Source organism: Epinephelus lanceolatus, chromosome 12 (assembly GCF_041903045.1).
Source record: "Epinephelus lanceolatus isolate andai-2023 chromosome 12, ASM4190304v1, whole genome shotgun sequence".
Taxonomy (NCBI): Eukaryota; Metazoa; Chordata; class Actinopteri; order Perciformes; family Serranidae; genus Epinephelus; species Epinephelus lanceolatus.
The window spans coordinates 38,834,643-38,856,104 of record NC_135745.1 but is presented as its reverse complement, the minus strand read 5'-3'; the positions used below and the strand labels follow the sequence as shown (position 1 = coordinate 38,856,104).

At 41.3% G+C, this 21,462-nt stretch overlaps 3 protein-coding genes across 4 annotated transcripts; all 3 read left to right on the top strand.

Annotated features, from left to right (window-relative positions):
• On the top strand, positions 1–638 carry h2bk1 (H2B.K variant histone 1). The gene is made up of 2 exons (XM_033651331.2): positions 1–224; positions 305–638. The coding sequence occupies exons 1-2, from the start codon at positions 111–113 to the stop codon at positions 539–541; spliced, it is 351 nt and encodes a 116-aa protein (XP_033507222.1). The 5' UTR covers positions 1–110; the 3' UTR covers positions 542–638.
• Positions 639–6,670: 6,032 nt separating this feature from the next.
• asb10 (ankyrin repeat and SOCS box containing 10) lies at positions 6,671–13,281 on the top strand. 2 transcript variants are annotated; one of them, XM_033650115.2, is made up of 5 exons: positions 6,671–7,113; positions 8,394–8,661; positions 9,765–10,269; positions 10,817–10,930; positions 12,551–13,281. In XM_033650115.2, exons 1-5 carry the CDS (start codon positions 6,789–6,791, stop codon positions 12,734–12,736), a joined length of 1,398 nt encoding a protein of 465 aa, XP_033506006.2. In that variant the 5' UTR covers positions 6,671–6,788; the 3' UTR covers positions 12,737–13,281. The 2 variants fall into 2 exon arrangements, with proteins under 2 accessions (XP_033506006.2, XP_033506007.2); XM_033650116.2 differs by lacking the exon at positions 6,671–7,113 and adding an exon at positions 7,856–8,173.
• A 1,819-nt stretch (positions 13,282–15,100) lies between these two features.
• Positions 15,101–17,806, top strand: gbx1 (gastrulation brain homeobox 1). Its single transcript, XM_033650104.2, has 2 exons — positions 15,101–15,891; positions 16,597–17,806. The coding sequence occupies exons 1-2, from the start codon at positions 15,441–15,443 to the stop codon at positions 17,109–17,111; spliced, it is 966 nt and encodes a 321-aa protein (XP_033505995.1). The 5' UTR covers positions 15,101–15,440; the 3' UTR covers positions 17,112–17,806.
• The last annotated feature ends 3,656 nt before the right edge of the window (positions 17,807–21,462 follow it).

Here is a 21,462-nt window from a genome sequence, read left to right as displayed (position 1 = left end):
ATAAACAGCTGCCCATGAGCCAGAAAACGGGGATAATTATTCCTAAAGAACTTGATATAGCATTTGGCGTAGTTCATATTGTCAAAGTTAATATTTGAAAGCGTTTAAATATGACTAATGATATATCTAAAAAGAAGGGGAAGAGTTCGGGTGAGAAAAGGGGGAAAAGAAAAGCCAAAAGAAGAGAGACTTACGCGATGTACATCTATAAAGTTTTGAAACAGGTGGGTGAAAACACTTTAGCTGCTTCGCTTTTCCTGCCTTTAAAATTAACTAATAACTCCTTTCCTCTCCGCCTACATAGGTCCATCCGGACACGGGCATTTCAAGCAGAGCAATGAGCATCATGAACTCCTTCGTGAATGACCTGTTTGAGAGGATTGCCACAGAGGCGTCCCGGCTGGCTCAGTACAATAAACGCTCCACCATCACCAGCAGAGAGGTGCAAACTGCGGTGAGACTGCTGCTGCCCGGGGAGCTGGCTAAACACGCCGTGTCTGAGGGAACCAAAGCTGTCACCAAGTACACCAGCTCCAAATGAAGACTTCAACACCCATAAAGTTGCTGCGACAAAGATTTCAAACCTGTGCAACAACTGTTATCTGGTTGACTTCAATAAACGTCAGCATTAAAAAGCAGATGTGTCTGTATTTATTCTCTTCTTTCATTTAGAGAGGGAAGAGCAGTAACGCGCCAGTATTGACCACTAGATGGGGTAATTGCACATCTGTCATATTGCAGGCATATTGACTGAGTGTCTTTGATAAGCAGACCTAATTCCTGTACATTACAGCTATACATGTTTTATTTGCAGACAAAATACCTAAAATCAACTGTAGATACATATGTGTATATAAGGACAATAACCCACATGCATGGGTTCATTATGATGCTGCATTTATATAAGCACCTGCATGTATTTGCACAGTGCTATTCGATATTTAGCTGTCAAATTATGCTTTTTGACACACTGTAAATTACAAAGTCAGTCAATTCCCCATCATCACTAATCCCAAACTATCTGCATAACAGAAGACAGTGTGGTAAAGGATCACAACAGCTGTAACTCTACAATCGGTACATATTTAATACTCTGGATACTGATAATAAATGACAGAGTATTAGTTATTTTTTTGGTGCATATTGCAGCATTTGGTTAAGTATGAGGAGGCTGAGTGACATCAAACTTATTTCTGATTGTCACCTACTTTTTTTTACATCCTCATATGCACACCCCATGTGTATACATGATTCATCATACACTCTCATTGATCCAAAAGCACCTGTGCATCTTGATGAGACACAAATAAACAGAGGTGCACTGAGAGCACATCAGCCCCGACAGGTGTTGAATTAAACAGGTGGATGTGATGTCAAGAGGGTGACATAAATGGAGCCTGATCAAATATTAGCTACTGTCAGTCATATAATCGCTTCTTGATTTGTTACCTCCCGGATTTCATTTATTGTATTTGTAAGGACAACGCACATTGGTCAACATTTCTGTAAATGTGCCGGTGCCAAAACATAAAGACAGCATTAACTACAGCAAACAGAAATTGGCAAGATAGATCAGAAGTCATGCAAAGCAACAAGCCACAGCAAAGCATCAGTAACGTTACAATACAATAACACAACACACAACATGTTAGCATAAACAGACTTGTAAACAACATGAAGCACCAACACACAGATTAGCATTACATTCAGATATGAAGGGCAGCAATAGAAAATAAACACAGATAAAACACAATAGAAATTGTGTATGGTCATACGGCCTCTGCAATAAACGCGATGGGAAAGAAGCTCTGAGAGTCAGCTCGTGAAGTGTCAACTCAAATCAGTGGCTATAGCTAGCAGCTAGCTCGTTAGCTAAATCGGTTTATGGCTAGTAGGCTAGTTGCTTCATGTTGTCCCAGGCTAATGTTAGCTTACCGTTAACGCGTTACCAAACCACAAACTTTGCGGCTAAACACGATAGAAAGTGTAATTTGACGACACTTACCGATGTTCTGAAGATTTTTCCAGATTTCTCTATTTCCGGTAGGCTGCCAAAAACAACCACAAACTTTAAATATCCCGCCTACCGTCAGAAAAAATATACCTAAGATGGCGGCCGGAAGTGGCATCTCCTGCTCGCTTGCTGTGTGGGCCACAAGAAAAATATCATCAGGATATGCTATATGTAATATTGTTAGAGCCCACTGGAAAAAAATATGAATGTTTTAAAATAGTAAAACATTAGTATAGATACATCAATTTATTTATTATGTTTACATGTACCACAGGATTAGAAAGGAGTGTATGTATCTATCTATATTTGGCTGAACAAAAAAGCCTCAGCATGAGAAACTTGGCAAAATCCCACTGACAGCATATTTCTGTGCAAGACAGATAGACAAGTCTACTGTATGATGGATCAAGAGATGGCTTTAAAACAGGGGTAAGCGATGTAATACAGCACTCTGCATGTTCTTCAGTTTGGTTTTTATGTTTGAGGAAGAACAGGTGTAGCCTACGTCTCTTATTCATTTGTGATCACTTATCTCACATGTAAAGACAGTGAATACGTGACAGGTACAAACTGCTTAACATGCTTTTTATTTATACTTTAAGATAAAGCAGCAGTCTGTTTTAAAAGAACTCTTTTCTGCCTCTGACGTCTTTGTCTAAACCCTGATCCATTATTCAGTTAGCTTTAAAAATGGACATATTTATAAACTGACAGAGGAAATAATGCAACATTGTACCCTTGTTATGCATTCTAATCAGGGTTTTAAAAGACGATCCTGTCAACTGAATAGTACTTGATTACAGGATAATGACACTAGCGTTTGAACCAGTCCAATCTGCATAAAATGGAGGAACTGATAAAGGTCTCTCTAATTAGGATGGTGTTTACATCAGGCTTTACATACACCTATTAGGCTACCCTTGTCAACATCCTGCAAAGCCGGGCTCAGTGTGATAATGCACTTGGATGTGACTCCCACCGCTGACTGTTATTGTTGAGATACCCATTTTAGATGTTTCCCAGTATTCTTGGTAATGATGTGAATTCTACAGATGTTATTACGAGGGTGATACAGTCTTTAATGGCAGTAACTTTGTTCATGATTATCATGCCCATTTAGGTTTTGTATCTCGCACCCTTCCCCATATCCCCTCTCATGCCCATGCCTGGTGGTAGTCATCGCTGTCTCCTTTAGGCAGACTGCTATGAACACATTATGGATGGATGCATTAGTGAGTGATGCAGAGCCCGGGCTGGCTTGCCTTGTTTTCGTGTGAGAGTGCATCATTAGAAAATGTTCCACTTGGCAGGGAAGCGCGTATTAACTGCAACCGCAATGAAATGAGGTTGTGATAGATGGTTAAAGTTATACAGGACTATTAGGTTGAAATATGAACCTCTCAATTGTCATGATGAAACAAAGGGCTATTTGCGTGGTGATCAGTGCATTGAGAGACAATTGGAATCTGCAAAGACCGATACAATACATTATAGGTAGTGGGCTCAGAGCTGAAAGAGTACAGAAAAAGTAATCATGCTTCCACAGAATAGTTTGGAGCTACTGTTCAATTCAAGGCTCTATAAATTCATTTAGGTTCTCCACCAACATCTCAGCATTGTGATGAGACCTGGGGGAGATTTGCAAATAGGACACCTTGTCTAAGCCCTGTTGTGGACTCTGATGAGCCATATATACATATGAAAGGAAACCTGTGTAGATTGGCTATCAAAGGCCCTTTAATGGCATTGAAGACTTTAAGCAGACTGTGTGTGCCTAATGTGTCCATATGGACTGCCAGTGTCAATATGATATTAAGAAAATTAGAACAAGCCAAGATGTGAATCAGAATCAGCAGACAAAGACATACACTCAGCAACTAGCTTCTCTTTATATAATGTCGCTTGCCAATTAAGCATGCTCATTAAGTCATATCATGTTTCCATGGTGACCTCCAAGTTATTCTACCACCTGAATACAAACTTCAGACCTTAGTTTTCTTTAACTCCCAAGATGTGAACTGAAATGTGCGACTTACACATTAATTGCTCTCTTACCAGCACAGAATTGCCCATGCCAGACACATTCTTGCTTCCTAACAATAGTAACACATAAATCATTAATAATAGAAACACCTGATGGATAATTAAGTGATGTCATGGTGGCGCTCTCTCCAAACTTAGACTTTCTTTGGGTGCACTCTGTCTTAAACTAACAACAGATCCAATTGCAAACCCATTAGCATTTAATATTACTGTAATTACTGTGTACATTTCATTATGTTCTCAGTATATTAAATGACTGCTCAGTGTGGAGGGAGGGCTATAGTTTAATCTCTTTCTGTATTACTGTGTGCCACAGTACTCAAAACAGCATTAAGAGGCACATAATCAGAGGGAACTAATTGCCTATGATTGCATAAATGAAGTGCCTCTCTCTCATCAGGCCTGTTGCTGATGTCCAGTCTCTCGCCACCCTGGGAGAGGAAGGCGGTTGACCACAATGCTGAAAACCTTGGAGAGACAGCTTCTGGTGGGTAATGTGAGGAAACCAATGATTTAATATGTCCATGGGGGGCTGTGAGGGCAGGGGGTGTTACTACTGCTGATGCTTTTTTTTGTTGCTTTTTGTCATCAGAGTTGCCTCCGCTTCACAGAGGAAAAAAAAAAAGAAAAAAAGAAACATGAATGCCCACCATTTGAGAAATGAATTTATCGAAGTCGCTGTCTTTTTCCCCATTAGTAAGTGTTTAGTTCAGCGTTTTAAATAATTGCGTTACCAGGAATGATATTTAAAATACATTTGGGAGTCAATGAGGCGGGAAAGTGCCTACATGTTTTGCTGATGACACCCGGGCCATTTGGAAGACATCAAAGTAGAGAGGAGGTAGCCCAGATGCATATTATAAACTCATTATGTATATCATTTAAAAGGATGTACTCCAGCCGCAAAAACAATATTCCTAGTCTCTCTCTGGTAATGTGTGTTTTCAAAGTTGAAACTCTTACTCGCCTTCAGTTTAATGTGGCATCTATTACCAAACTGTAACATAAAATAAATGACCTTGATTTCCATACTAGAACAGTCGTTAAGGTATAGATGAGATGCAGCAATGCTTCCGTGTTTCCAAATGGGAGAGAAGGTAAAACCTCTCCACAAATATCATGCATTTCTCCACCTGTGGTGCAGACCTTGCTTTCCACAGAGCTTACAGGCGTCTTAAAGGACTCTGACAAAGAGGTGCATAAACATACATAAAAATATGTGTGTTTTCATGCATTGGGTATCCAATACAACAAATTTTAATAGATGAGGATATCAGAGCAAGTAAATCAATCTCCAGAAACTTCAAGGCAATTCTGAGACATCTTTGCAAGCCATAAAAATCTATCTTTGGTGTCTGGAGACTTTAAAGATGGGATCGGTTTTGCGACTGAATAGAATTTCTACCAACATTGGAAAATGGTGGTCCATCAGTCAAAAGAGATGTTTGTCAGATGCCTAGCGAGTAGGCTTAAGAGGCTTAATTATGTGCCGTCCCTCCACCATCAGAACACTACACGTGGGGCAGAGTGACACAGCGGTTGCCAGTCATTCAGCCTAATGTTCTAATGCAGGGAGCCATGCGGATACATAAAATCCATTAAGGCTCTGGAAAGAAAAAAATACTGAGCAGAAAGAGACATTTTGCAAACACATACTCACAGGAGCTTACAAATAAGGCTTTCTTATTTGGTCTTCCTTTAAGGAAAATTTGACCCTTAAAAGTTGCCAAAAAAATCCAAAAGTCAGCCATTACTTTTTAAACCATTTTTTTAAGGTTTAACAGTGGAAGCTCTGCTGGGAATGGCAAGAGTATGTAATGCAATTATTTCATCCTTTATATGGACTGTTCTTGTGCAGCACATTTAGAGTAGAAGAGGCGGAAACACACCAAATGCATGGATGGATTACTGAATGTGTTTACAAGGCATAGGCTGATGAGTAAGAGACTCGAAATAACAACAAAAACATGCGAAGGAACTGCGAAAGGTACAAAATAACGAAAAGAAACAGGGAAAACAAGCATAAAGAGACACAATATGACCACAAAGAGATGCACAGGAACTGCAAAGAGACACAAAATAAGGACAGAAACGGGGAAAACAAGCAAAAAAGGACACAAAACAACAACAAAAATTAGGCAAAAACACCAGAAAGTCTGTCTTGCTCCTGTAGAGGAGAGGTCATGGGGACTTTTGCGTATCTGTGTCGAGGGCCTTGTTGTCTCACATTTGGTCTGTGACTAAAGTTGTATTTTTATGTGCTGATTTATAAAATCTATAAATATATCTATCGTTGTTGAGGAAGCATACCTCTTTGCTGATTAGAGTCTTGTCTAATTAAGTAGCCTGTGTAATTTAAAAGATATTTTCTATCACCCCCCGCTAAAAAAGCTTTTATCGCAGTTACAAAACACAAGTTTATTCAACTCATTTGATACTGGCAGCCTGACAGAGACACTTCATAGCTGTTACTTTGCTGGAGGCAAACAGGAGAGGCTCGAGTGGCTGCATGTGAGACATAAAAATAGCATTACTTGTCACACTCCAGGGAGGGTCTCATACCGAATATCAAAACAACTCTGTGAACCAACCCTGTGAACAGCCGGCAGGCACATAGTGGACATTAGCCAGAGAGAACAACAACAGACACAGAGAGACGGGCCTTTTTAGACGCTCCCCCTCACTTAATCACACACTACCACTTTTCTCTGTGAGAGGCAAGCCATTCAGCATGTCGCGAGGCAGCTTTGTCTTCACATCTATGGCCTTACGCTCTCTTGAACTTGACGAGGACATGCTGGAAAGACACAAGTACAAGAAGCAGGTGGCGTCCCATCACTTCAATAGCTATATGCTGAGGAAGACGATCAGTGACAGGGCACCGCTGAGGTCCAGCACTGCCATGCCTCCAGCTGTCTGCCAGGACGTGGTCGTCCAGAACGCTCTGTATACGGGAGACCTGGAGGCCATGCAGCACCTCTTTCCTAGAGGATCCACAGTGAACCTCATCATCGAGCCGCAGGGAGGGGACATGCGCTGGGTCGCCACAGGAGAAGGTAGGAGACAGCATCTGTTTTCATTAGAAATTAATTCAGGAATTCATACGATTTGGCACAGCTAAGCAGCTTGATTGTATTTCCTGGAGATTAGCATCCAAAATTAACTGAAGTGAGAGACATTACCTGTGATGTTGTGGGAAAGAGAGAAAGTAAATCACTGCTTTAAAATGTTTTAGAATACATCTACAAGCTATGTAACTGGTGCATCTCACCCTGACCCAGTATTAGACACAGTGATGCAGTATTTATAGAACCAGAGCACGAGGGAGTATTTATAGAATCTATATGTCCACCACATACACAGACTGAGGAGTCATGTGTTTGTTCTGTGCAATAATAATCCATTGTATTCAATTCTGGCCTTTCTCTGATGTCAAAAATAAGCTTTATGCTTTTTTTATTTTGTGAAACTAACATTTTGAGTCAAGTTTGGGTTGTTTGTCCCTAAAAAGTAATGTTCAATACTCTAAGTTAAAATGTTGTATGGATACTTTACACTAGTAATGGGCCTTTGCAATACTAAAATCATTCTGTGTATCAAAACAATGTGTTTCTCCAAAACTTCTGCAAGTGCAAGAGACAGCATTGTCTGTTGACATGGTGTATTAGCTGAATCAGTGGGCAGGTGACATGTAACACACCAGTCATTGGCTCCCAAGCCACTGCGCTGGCAAGGTTCACAGGGTCAAGCAAAATATCACATATCACCACCCTGAAATAGCCCTGTCTGCATAAACAACCTGCATATGCACTTTATTTCCTTCGAGACAAGCCGGCCGACTAAAATTTGAATAAAACAATCTAGTTAGCTCCAGTATGGCGTACGTGGCACCTAAAATAAAGTTCCGCAAACAAAAAAAGTACCGCACTGATGTGATCGCCACAGCCAAGGCCTCGGGTTGTGTCCTGCAGTTCTGGAACTCTCTGCTTGTGGGTGATGAGCTGACGATTCTCAGCATCGTGGACGATGATGAGTATGAGTACCTTATAGATGCCATTTATGACACCAGCAACATCGAGGAATGGAAGAACTACAGATTCAACTACAGAATCCTGAGTAGGTTTATCAGAGCTTTGGTGTTATATCACAGTGAAGCCACTAACTGTAAACTGGCTACTTTTGTTGTGTCATGCAAGCAGTAATACTCGTTAAGATGTGTGTTCTAATTGACAGCAAAACCCCTCTTAGATGACTAATATGCAACATGTCTGCTTGTTTACAGCGATCCTAAGCGTTGAGCTCAGAGTTAATTTTATACTGTATTCTCTGCTGGCAGGACTATGGTCGCTGAGTTATGAGCAGGAGCTGACCACACCGCTTCACATCACAGCTGGCCGAGGCTTCACGGACTGCCTGAGACTCCTGCTGCAGCGTGGGGCCAGTGTGGACCTTGCACCTGGGGGCACCACTGCCCTGCATGAGTCTTGTGAAAACTGCCAGCCAGAGTGTACCAAACTGCTGCTGATCCACGGCGCCAACGCCAATGCTGTCACTGAAGACGGCCTCATGCCTCTGCACTTATGCACGAGCCCCAAATCCTTCGAGTGAGTGAAGTAGAACAGAACTATAAAGTATAACAAGCACAAAAGAGTAACACAGTCTCACTTTGACATTACCGGCTCTTGTTGATAGTGCATGAAAACAAGCTAGCACGTAAGCAGAGAACGTGAAATGGTGGCGCAAGAAATTGTTATCATTCAGGGCTCAGTCCAAACCTCGAGGGTGGGGGGGCATGCTCCTCAGGGAGATTATTTATGGCAGTTATATGCACTATTTTGAAGCTGTTTGAGATAATAGAGTGCCAAAAATCTGCACACCATTTGGGAAAAACATAATACTTGCCAAGGATAAAAAAAAAAACCATCCCGTACAGCCTACATCCTGTTTTGTATTTAATTGTTCTCCAACTGTCTTCATCATTCTGAAACAGGAACACAGCACTCACTGATACATATGTAGGGTGGGAATTTAGTCTAAATGTTAAATTATGCTGAAGTAGAGTTTATAGAATAAATGTTAAGCTGATAAATCTGCTAAATTTGAATCAATCCAATAAAAATCTAGACTGCTCTAATGATAGTTGTAGATTTCGGGGGAGACACAGGAGACACGTTTCCCTCAGTATTTAGAACATGTGCATTTGTTTCACTCAATAAAAGCATGAAAGTAGCATAGGACTTTATTTCCGCAAAATTGAAATTTTATTTACACCATAAATTGATGCAAACAAAGTCAACTGAATGCAGGAAATGAACTGGCTGATGCTAAATATATATTGAAATGAACCCTATACCTTTGATTTGCAAATCAATCAATCAATCGAATCAATCAGAGAAACATTTACTCAATTGTATTCAATTTTTTAGGGAATACCATAGATTTGGGGCTTCTGAGGAAACATTCAGGGAAGCACCCCCACTCAAACTTGATCAAACCTAGTGGCATAAAAGGAGACCCAGCCTAGACATCAACAAATTCAGGATCATGTCTTGTAAGAAAATAACTGTAATAATATCCACATTTACTCCTGTGTTAAATGGAGTCCAGTTTAAAGTCAATTTAATGTAACACACTGGAACATTATCATGAAAGTGTACTTCATCTGAAACTCTGCTCTGTTTACATGGGAATACAACTCTGTCTGCAGATGTGCCAAGCATCTCCTTCAGTATGGTGCGGCAATCAACGGTCGCACTCTGGATGAAGACGAAACTCCCTTGCATGTTGCAGGCAGACACGGCCTCCCAGACCACACTGAGCTCTACCTGCGCTACGGAGCTGCCCTGGACAAACAGAACATCGAGGGTCTCACGCCCTTGAACGCTGCTTGTTCACAACCCCAGGAGGTGCAGGACCTTGAACGTTACTTCAAGGTGTGCAAGATAATGCTGGAGGCGGGAGCCAACATCCAAATTATGGACCAGGACAGACGCACCCCTTTGCACATGGCCTGTAAGAATGCCAATCCAGACATAGTGGATCTGCTGCTGGCTAACGGTGCTTGTGTTAACGAAATGGACTACGGGGGTGAAGCTCCAATGCACAACATCCTGAAGGTGGTGTGCTACAAGCGTTCCCATGACCCCGAGAGAATCGTCCGTGCTCTGCTCAACCACGGCTCTATTAGGGTGTGGCCTGGAGCTCTGCCAGTGGTAGGAAATCAAAAGATACAAAGATCCTTAGGGATAAAATGTGTGCACATGCATTTCATATCAGCTAAAGCATTGCTGATTGCTTTGTAGTGGTATATTATATTTACAGCGTGAACCAATTATTCATCAAGGTGTCCCATTTTGCATAATTAGCACATACCTCACATGTAACACCTTGAGAAAGAGTCTTGAAACACTAAACACTTCTTTGCAATATTCCAGACTTCACAACTTCACATTCAAATCATTCCCATTTCATGACACAACATGAAGTGTTGCACTCTCTGCGGGAAACAGACTACAACCATCAGTGAACCCACGTGCACTAGACAAAATGCCTGGTTCCTAATTAGGCAAGTGTTAATAGGAGATTAATTAGCACTAATTGCATAATTTCCAGTTAAACCCCTGGAGGGAAGACCAATCTGTTCATTTCACAAGTGTTTAATTACTTTATTTCTTCAGTTCTATGGAGTCACAAGCTTGCTCATGAACTTAAATGATGATTATATGAATCTGTGCTGTGTGTTGTGGTGTTTCTTTAAAGGTTCTGAAGCATTGCTGTGAGTCTCCACACACCATTGAGGTTCTGCTGAATGCCTACAGTCACCTCAAAGTCACAGACACCTGGGTTGAGGCGGTGCCACCAGAAGTGTTTAAGGCAAGCTCATTAAATAATTATTTCATGAGCTGGGTGCAGTGTCGGTGTTTTAAGACAAATGTTTCGATATGTTGTGGGTTTTTTTAATGTTGTATCTATGTTTTACCTCATCTTCTCTCTTTTTTAATTTCTGTGTGCATGCCAAAAGTTGCATGTTTTGGGGCACAATATCTGGACTACACTAAGACCATGAAAGCTCCATTAAAATCAGTGCTAAGTAAGTTAGTTTTGGTAGTTCAGCAGCTCTTAACAGCACTCTTAAGGCCCAGACACACCAAACCAGCATCAAAGAACTAGTGAGGACAAAGGCCTGTGTCTCAGCCTAGTTGCACCAAGCCCCAAGGAACAGCAATGAGCTTTGAAGCCAATTTTACATGTTGGCCAAATGTGGAATTCCAACGTCTGGGTCCATCACATGATGCCATGGGCCCCGAAGGACTTTTTCCCATAGACTTGCATTGTGAAAGTTTGTAAATCAGTGGATAGATTTTTTTTTGAGTGTCACAACAAAACAATTTGTTCCACTATCAGGATTTGATCCTCTAGATGCCACATTTAATAACTCTGGAAGAGCAGTACAATTAAAGCATTTTTTTGCCCAATCCTTTTGTTTATTACTGTGGGCAGAAGTTAGCCACTCAGCTGCTTAAAATCTCGGGCGCTACAGTACATCCAGGTAATTTCATACAGCAGAAAACAGAGCAATTTTGGCGTTATGTGCCACTGAGCAATGTTCAAGGAATGAACAGGGCCCCACCTCCAACGATGTATCCAGTTCTCTTTATACATCTATAGTTGCACTTAACAAACTGCAAAGACTAAAGCCAGTGGCCAACTAGCTATACGTTCTTCTGCTTGTGACTGAGAGGAAATAACTCTCCATACCAGCAGGCAGCATTAGTCTGTATTCGTCATTCAAAAGCAGTTCTGTAGGACGGGTGAGTGCCCTATGTACAAAGGCAGCGCCCTTGCCGCAGCGGCCGCGGGCATGATGCAGCCTGCGGGCCCAAAGCCCAAAGAAAAAAAAGGGGGAACTGCAAAACCAACAGGATGGATTTAAGACACTAGCTAGCCAGTTAGCATACTAACAATATCACCTGATGTTGGAGGAACAAATGATATTTACCATGCACCAAAGAACAATGACACAATCATGAACCATTTCTGCAAAAGAGCTCAATGGTGAAAGAAAAAGAGCTGAATTGGCTGGAAAAAGCAGATAAGGGCTGTAAAACAAGGGCCACAGACACCCCCAGTGGCCCAACATTGGCCAACAGCTGACCATTGGTTTGGTGTGTCAGGGCTCATCATAGTTGAGGTGATCCATCAGATAGTAGGAGAAACTCTGAAGCCTTTGAATACAGAATTAATTTATACAAAAACATTGAAATGATGATATCAGTAAAACAAAATATGCCAAAAAATTAAAAGTCTTCTGCAGGATGTTTATAGCTGTAGCGTGTGTGACAGTGGACCACACTAATATCTTAAGCAGAACAAAGCTAATGAAGATGACTAGCTTACTGAATGTTTATTTAATTATTACTGTGATTTACTGTAAATTGAGACAAATAAAATCTGTGCTTCACCAACTGATCTCATGTATTTTAATCCAAACAGGAACACAAAGAGTTCTACCAGTCCATCTTCTCTTTGGAGCGGACCCCTCGCTGCCTGCAGCACTTGGCACGCTGCAAACTCAGGAGCTTCCTGGAGGGCCGGGTGCACAAGGTGGTCCCTAAACTCAACCTGCCCAATTTCATCAAGAACTACCTGCTCCTGGAGTACAGAAACTACATCCATTAAAAACACTTTGTGTTGTGTTAGTGTGACTCCTGATGAGGACAGAGTGCTGCTACATGTGAAGCACGAAGCGGCTGCTCACTGGATAACAAGTCAGGATCATAATTAAAACAGTTGCATCGACTGTAGCACTTTACAGCAGCACACTTAATAGTTTGAAATACATTTTGTGCCACACATTTCAGGATGAAGCAGCAGCTGCCTGTCACTTTTATTCCAGTTAGTTTGGTTTTGTACCACAAGAGGGAGCTACAGACTAGAGCTGATGAAATAGATAGCAGGTATGCAATTGTATGTTTTATATATTTTTTATTATTGAGATTACATTTTTTAAAACTGGTGAACTTGATAGTTTAGGGGCTCAGATGCTTGTGTTTTTATACATAATGATTATCACGGTAGTTTGATGTTAATGCGCAAAGTGATGGTGTGTTGTACATTAAGGATTGCCTTAAAATATTTGCATAAATAATTATTCCCATCGGTGTTGATGTAATTAGGCGTTTTATATCAAAAATAGGCTTGATGCAAAATAAAATATTCCACCATGGCTGTGTCATCTAGTCATTTTTTATTATTATTTCCTGTTTCATGTTATCGCTTTCCTCTGCTTATAGTCTGCTGCTGCTGAGTGTCGTTTTTCTATTTTTCTACACTCTCGGTTTTTGTATTAATGACAAAAAAAATACATTTAAAAAAATCAGATTTCTGTTTTAAGACTACACCTACGGTTTAAAAAGATAAGCTGCAAGTTTAAATTAAAAACAAGCTGCAACATTAAAAAGATACCGATTGTAAGTTATGCTTTTAGGAAGAGATCCTGATAAAGTTGTTCTTCTTTCACCTGCACATAGATGCAGAAATGCACAACGAAAAAGACAAACAAGAGTCCAGAAAGTTGCAGCCGTCAGTGTCTCTTAGCGAGAGTAAAAAAAGTTAAGTTGGAGGACTCAATACGGCCACACGACTATTATCTGCAGACTTAATTTCACCCATTTACATTATATTGAATAAACAGCAGCGACGATTTTTAGCACTTCTTGTGACAATTAAAATATACAGACTATTTCGTTATAACAGACTGTAGGAGGCAATTTCTATTAGGGCCTACTTCAACCATCCTGCGTAAGACTTATATTTCAAACGCCAGAAATTGTTGAAAATGATGAGTATTCTATATGGATGTAAATCTGATTTGATCATTACAAATGTGACTTAAAAAAATGTTAATAAAAAGTGTAAAGAGGAGCTGTGAGTTGCTCTCCAACAGAAAGGCAGAGGAGCTCGGCAAATGGTTTCAATAGATCACAGAGAGGTGCTGCTGAAGTCACTTGCAATTATAAGAATTAGCCTGGCCTGGCCCTCCACTGCTAATCAGAGTCGGTGGTGATATGTTTATGTCCTCGTGCAATCAGACGACCAGTTGGAGAGCCCGGGCACCCAGGACTCAATAGGGCTAATCATCATCAGTTCCCATTGCCAGTTAAAAGGTGAAATGATCTGCGATTAAAGCAGTGCTTAAAGAAAAGGAAGGTGATTTTTTTTCCACCCTCTGTGTGCATTTTTTGATCAGGAATGAATTATACGCCTCCCTGCGCGCAAAGCAAAATGTGTGCGTTATTTTATGTATAAAAATTAAAAGTTTAAGGGGGATTTAGTTGACAGATGATGAGCAAGAGACGTTAAAGTTAATAATGCACATCTTTTTTTAACTCCCCCGAGTTCAAACAAAGTGGAGTCCCTCAGATTTGACTTTGGCCACTCTGTGTGTCCGTGTCCACACTGCTGTTGACCTCGCATAAACGCCTTTTATCTGAATCTAATTTCGCGCAGAGTATCTCTCTCCAGGGAACAATTGTTGCAGCACTTCTTTTTCCCCCTCTGAAGCCAAACGCATTGTTTTTAGCCGCGGAGAATAGGACAGAGAGCGGAGAAAACATCTGCCTCTCCTCCCTCCTGACTCTGATGCCCATCGGCCCCAATATTCCAACAAAAGCCACCGTTGTTTTACGCTGTCCCTTGAATCCAGAGTAATTACTTATCATCAATCAAAATTAATAATAGCTGATTGGGTTGGTGTGGTCAACGATTATAGAAGGGGAAGGGCTGGAACAGTCTCTCACACCGTTTTGCAGTCAATGGTGAACCTGGCAAAAGGGGAGGGAGGGCTGGGGGGTGCGACCCGTCTATTTGGTCTCCACTGGGAAACTACCGCCTCTCAAGACGGCCAAAAAGTCAGAGGCTGAATAAGGAAATGAAGCGTAATTTGAGGAAGATGGATGAGCCCCCGGGGAAACACCCCCTTTTCATTCCTCTTGTATTGCAGATGATAACCAATGCGCTCTCGCCCTCTCTCTCCGCGCGCGCGCACACTCATACACACATACGGTGCATCGGAGAGGGGCGGAGGGAGGAGTTGCAGAGAGAGGGGAGAGGTAGATAGATAGAGAGAGCGTGTGTTTATGTCTCAGTGTGTGACAAATAAGAGGGAAAAGGTAGCGGTGGGGCACACAACAAAGCGCCCGACTGACTGACGCATATAGAGTGCAGAGATCCGGAGAAGCAGTCCACTCCCAGGGATGACAATACGACAGAGGATCTACTTTCAATCCACTCTGTCTTTGAACTGAAAGTTTTGCGCGTCGCCGAGGAAAAGGACACCTGCTTTCAAGTTTCCACCAAATCAAAAAAGTGTTTGCCTGCAAAAATGCAGAGACCAGGCGGCCAGGGGACGGCGTTCTCAATCGACTCCCTGATAGGGACTCCTCAGCCCAGACCGGGACACCTGCTCTACACGGGCTATCCTATGTTCATGCCGTACAGACCTTTGGTTATTCCACAAGCTTTATCCCACTCGCCTTTATCGTCTGGTATACCTCCACTCGCGCCTTTGGCTTCTTTTGCGGGACGGCTCACCAACACGTTCTGTGCCAGTTTGGGACAGGGGGTGCCATCCATGGTGGCGCTTACCACGACCATGCCAAGTTTCTCGGATCCTCCGGACAGTTTCTACCCGCCACAAGAACTCCCAGGTCCCCGTTTAAGCGCCGCCGATCCCGGAGCGAGAAGGCAGGAAAGTCCGCACTCTGATGAGCTGCACAGCCGGGACAAGGGCTCCGAGCTGCTCAACTTCTCGGAAACTTTCCAAACAATATCAGGTAAGCTCGGCCTCATTATGTATTCATGGTATTTTAGCTAATCTAAACCTGGAAGCTGGTGCGTAAAAAGTGACCGTTGTGCGTAAAAATGCGTTAAAGCGGATATTGTTGGTCCATGGCGATAAAGTTTGATCTCAGGGATGCACTCGAATTAAAAGAAAATGTTGCATCAGTTTTGCCACCATTGCAACATAACAGAAATATTACTGATACATTTATTAGAGCCCAAACTTATGTGGATGCAACCTGATGACAGTTTAAATAAAATCTAACGGTCCAGATACATTTATTATATATACATTTAAGAACAGCCTGCCATTGGAATTATTCCTGAATTATTCTTTATATAATTATAATAAATTGGAGAACATGCTTAATCACATTTAAAGTTAACTTCATCACAATGAATTTTAAAAGGGAGATTAAATTAAACTGTGTTAAGTTGCCAAAAACAGTTGCAGTGAAAACTTACAGAACAACTCCAGGGCAGCTGTAATGATCTCAGTATGAGTTCAGTTAATGTTTTAACTTGTAAAAACATTTTAGGTGATTCAGAAATTTGGTTCGTGCTGATTATCTCTACCAGCCTACTAAAGCAGCACAATGATTGATGTCTGACGTTGTAAGCCATTGCGTAATGGTCGTTTTTGGCTCAAGTGACTCAATGTGAATGTGTTTCTTCTTTATTTTTCCTTCACGTTTTAGGTGAGACCAAACTGTACAGCTCAGACGACGAGAAGCTGGACCTAAAATCAGCAGACACGGTGTGCAGTGACCGGGAGGACAGCTCCGCAGACAGCGAGAACGAAAGTTTCTCGGACGGGAACAACTGTGGCTCCCTGTCCCAGAAGAGCAAACTAAAAACCGGCTCGCAGGAGGCGCTACCGACCGGCAGCTCCGCGGGGAAGAGCCGGAGGAGACGAACAGCTTTTACCAGCGAGCAGCTGCTCGAACTTGAAAAGGAGTTTCACTGTAAAAAGTACCTTTCTCTGACTGAACGCTCCCAGATTGCACATGCACTTAAACTGAGCGAGGTGCAGGTGAAGATCTGGTTTCAGAACCGCAGGGCCAAGTGGAAACGGATCAAAGCCGGCAACGTTAACAACCGCTCAGGAGAACCGGTGAGAAATCCCAAAATTGTGGTCCCCATCCCCGTGCACGTCAACAGGTTTGCTGTGAGGAGTCAGCACCAACAAATAGAGCAAGGGACCAGGCCATGAACTCTGATGAAAATCAAAAAATATTATTATTAATAATGATAATAATAAAAACACTTACATTGACTCTGTTCCACTGATTCGTTGAACGCATGAAGCACAAAAAGGAGGACTCGATTATTTTGTCTGAGAGGTGAGACTGAGCAGAGGAGATGGTTTGCTCGCAGACAGATCAATTATTTGGCAATACGCTGTCATTTTTATTTATTGCTGTGTGAATATGTAAATATAAATGGGTAAAAATTGGTACAAATGGGCACTATGAGATGAGACTGTAAAGATTTTTTTAAGTATTTATATGTAGGGCCAAACTGTTTCTGTTGCATGTCCTCATTTGGTGATTTTTTTGTTTTGTGTTTCGTACAATTTGTTGACCACATTTGCATGTAAGGCGGTTTACATTTTTTTTTTTTGTTTGGCAACTGTAGGAAACACCTTTGACAGCTATTTGTGAAAAAAAGAGAAAAGATGTGAAGGAAATAATGACCAAACAAGGGACAACTGTAAAGTATATTGACCTAATAAATCGCTTTATACGAAAGTTGGAATCCAGATTGAATTATTATTGTATGGAGGGTAAAGTAAATATGTTTTTATGGTTGCGTAAAAATGTCAAGGAATGATTTTATCCTGCTAAAATGAAAAAAAGTGGCCTATATTGTTGAACATAGCGATTTATTTTTCAGTGCAAACCACAGTCTGGCAGGTATTTTGATATTATGTAACACATGTTAAATAAATAAAAATCACAAAGACGCAATTTTAAATTTAATAATGAGGATATTTCCACTTCACTTCTAAATTTATGAAAGCTTTAAATAAAAAACTGTTTTTCTCTTTGGCATTTAAAGAGCTTCAGCGTTGCAGCTGCAAAGTTCACAAACATCTGACTGTTTTCAGTGATGCAAAGTCTTAGTTAGTTTTAATTCATTATGTTACAAATTATTATTTTTTTCCAACAGAAGCACCAGGACCTGAAAGGCAGATGTTTTTTAAACAACAGCTGTGATTGATTTCTCTTCAGGAGGCCATGTTGTCTCAAGTGGACTGATGGATCCCCATTAGACTGAGAACATGCAACACACTGTAATGAACTTATCTATCAGTCACTGCAGACAGAAGCAAACCGACAGCAGCCATCACTAATCTGACAGGTTAAAAATTAAGTTGGTCAAATAATAAAAATGGACTCTGCAAAAAAAAAAAAAAAAAAAAATCATAACAGGAAGTAATTTTTTGAGACAATTTTAAAGGCTGCTAAAGATGATAGTGTTGCTTCTATGACATATTACATAATGGACCTATCTTAAATGATAATTTAATTATTGAACTTAATTCGAGAGAGATTTGATATTTAATTAAAATATAGACACCTGTAGAAAAATCTTAAAAATATAGTAATAATAATAATAACAGTGGAAAATTATTACATGAATTTTAATTTTTAAAAATCTTTTATTTATTATACATGAGGCAACATGGCTTCTAAAATAAAAAATATTTTAGCTAATAATTAAAATAATTTCCTATAGCTGCATTACAGTTACAGACCTCATTTGCAGGGATGGCTATACTGACACACTGAAAAACATTCTTAGTACTCACTCAAACTAAATATGGAAAACTTACATGGCAATGTAAAATTCTAGAGCAGCAATATTAAAATAATCGCTCACTAAAATAATGTCCGGCCACGTAGCTATCAAATGACAGCAGAGGAGGAAGAGGGCTTGATGTTTTATGCAAACCTTCAGATGTATGTTTCTGAGGCTTACACAGTTTCTCTGAACTGTTTCCAGAAAAGTCTCATGTTGGAATAATTTCACTTCAGCTCAGATGAGAGACGTGATTGGTTTTTCCTGTTTCCAAAACAGACTCAGGCCTCAAGCCATGTTTGAGCCGCTGCAGCAGCACCTGTTGAGGTATGGTGATAGGGTGAGAGTCTTTAAATGTTTTATTAATATGTCATTAAATTAAGCAGCACTCTTCTCGATCAGTGTTTAGAATATAAAGGGTGACACTGTTATAAAAATATTCTTGAATACAGCAGGAAACAAATCATAATCGTGCATTTAATTTCCCCTCAAGCCTCTCATGGACACACACACTGAAAATGATTTTTGACCTCAGAGCATAAACAGACATTTCATGACCTGGGCACCCATGAGTAGTAAAGTTTATTCCACTGTCCACCTCATACATCAAGACTGTGACACTTGGATGGGGATTCAAGGAGTGATGCTCGTGTGAAGGAGCGGTGGAAGTTTTATTATGGTCCAAGAGCTGACTAATATAGATGGTCAATTCCACGACGTTGTGCCAGAGTGCAACAGCTATTTCCGTCCCCATGAGCTGCATGGTGGAGGTGACGACGAGGAGCCGTGACACAGCTCAGAGGCTAAGGTCATGGTGGTTGTTATGATCTAGATCCTGGGAGTGGGGCGGCTTTATTATAAAGTAAGGGAAATTATTAACTAAAAGGGTGACATCTTAAAGGATTTGATGATTCAAAACACTAAAATCATGTCACTTTATTTGGCTATAAATATAGATTTGTGTGATTCTGTAAATCCTTTATGAGCTTTAATAATCTCTCTGCCATTAAAGCTACTCTTTAAGTGAACACCTCAGTCTCAAGACAGCCTCAGTATCACTCTGCCATTCTGCTACTTGAATCACAAATTGAAATATCAGAAGTTCTCTCCAGCGAAGACATTAAACCATTTCCACATTCCCACCTGGAGAGAGAGAGAGAGGGAGAGGGAGAGGGAGAGGTAAGTGAGGGACCTCATTACTTGCTGCTTGTGTGAGTGCAGGCTGCTCAGCGCTGACTGCAGGCCTGACTTCTTGGGAGGGTCCGGACGGTCGTGGCTACAGTGATGTATGGGCAGATGCATCAAATCGCACAAGATAAACAAGCGATGAGTTTCATCAGGGCCATCATAGCTTTAATTTGGCTGCCTAATGAGTCAGATCTAGTGGCGGAGATAAGAGTTGTCAGAGGCCCAGCTCTAATGAATTTCTTGCCACTTGTAATCAAGGTTGCCTGTCTGAGGGGGGATGATTAATGGAACCCTGGAGGATTCCCTCGGCCCTCAGCCTTCATTACAGCTAATGCATTCTCAGGCAAATTAACAGAGAAATGCAGGCAAAAGCCAACGGGGAAGGGGAGAGAAAGAGAGAGGGAAGGGGGGAGAATGGGAGAGAGTGATGGGAACAGAACGTTTATGTAAGACAAAGGAGAGAGAGAGAGGGGAGGATGAGGAGGAAGATAGCATGGTGGGGATGAAACAGCCCCGGTTGGCAGCAGGAGAGGGAAAGAGAGGCAGGGGATGTGCTGAAATCCTCTGATTAGCGAGAGGTTCAAGGATATGGAAATGAAGGCATGAGTTTTTGGTTGGTTAGAAAGGGGCAAGGTGCAACATGGATGTACTGGGCAGACATGATGGAGCTGAAATTGATAAATGGATGTTCAGGTCTGGGGGGGATTCAGGAGAGGAGAGATGGTCAGACGGAAGGAGCAGAGTGGATATAATTATTGGTTAAAGAGGTTAAAAAGGGTGAAGGGAGGACAGGAAAACAGGAAGCAACAGTAACCTGTGCAAATCAAAACACGCCACCTTAGAGCAACATTTATGTTACGACCGGGCACATCACTGTCTGCTCGCTAAACAGGCTGTTAAAGTGGCCCGTGGCCAAGCAGCCCCTACATGTTATGGAAATATGGATTTAATGTTTGCAAATATGGTCTCGTCAGGTCTTTGTGTACCCATCCATCAGCCTCAGACCCACCTCTGCAATCTTGGAGGCAATTTGTCTGAGAAGAGGTGGGCGGCAGAGAGCCCTCCTCACTGTTTAGCAGGCCCTGATGAAATATCAAAACACACAGCAGTGCAAGCGAGCGCTCCAGTCTCACCACAACATACACAAGTGGCCGGGGTCTGCCAAGGCGTGAGGAACGGTAATAAATTACAGGACACAGTCTTATAGTGAGATTACTCGAGAGGTGTGCACTAAATATGATTCTGTTTAGGGTCATTCAAGCAAGGCCTTTACAGTTTGACATATAAAGGGAACATTGACCTCAAAATCAAAATAGCACATTTTTCGTCTTACCTGTAGCGTTATTTATCACTATAGATTGTTTTGGTATGAGCTGCTGAGTGTTGGAGATATCGGCCGTAGAGACGTCTGCCTTCTCTCCAGTATAATAGAACCAAATAGCGCTCGGCTTGTGGTGTTCAAAGCGCAGAAAAAAATACATTTGAAAAACTCAACATCAATGTGTCCTTCCAGAAATCATGATTGATTACTAAAGATAATCCACAGACCTTGTTGTGAGCAGTACCATGGA

Excerpts from the sequence above, each read along its gene's own strand:
- asb10 (XM_033650115.2), top strand. The coding sequence starts at position 6,789 with ATGTCGCGAGGCAGCTTTGTCTTCACATCTATGGCCTTACGCTCTCTT. Across the intron at positions 8,662-9,764 it reads ACGAGCCCCAAATCCTTCGA|ATGTGCCAAGCATCTCCTTC; the intron begins GTGAGTGAAGTA and ends CTCTGTCTGCAG. Across the intron at positions 10,931-12,550 it reads TGCCACCAGAAGTGTTTAAG|GAACACAAAGAGTTCTACCA; the intron begins GCAAGCTCATTA and ends TAATCCAAACAG.
- gbx1 (XM_033650104.2), top strand. The coding sequence starts at position 15,441 with ATGCAGAGACCAGGCGGCCAGGGGACGGCGTTCTCAATCGACTCCCTG. Across the intron at positions 15,892-16,596 it reads AACTTTCCAAACAATATCAG|GTGAGACCAAACTGTACAGC; the intron begins GTAAGCTCGGCC and ends TTCACGTTTTAG.
- h2bk1 (XM_033651331.2), top strand. The coding sequence starts at position 111 with ATGACTAATGATATATCTAAAAAGAAGGGGAAGAGTTCGGGTGAGAAA. Across the intron at positions 225-304 it reads TCTATAAAGTTTTGAAACAG|GTCCATCCGGACACGGGCAT; the intron begins GTGGGTGAAAAC and ends CCGCCTACATAG.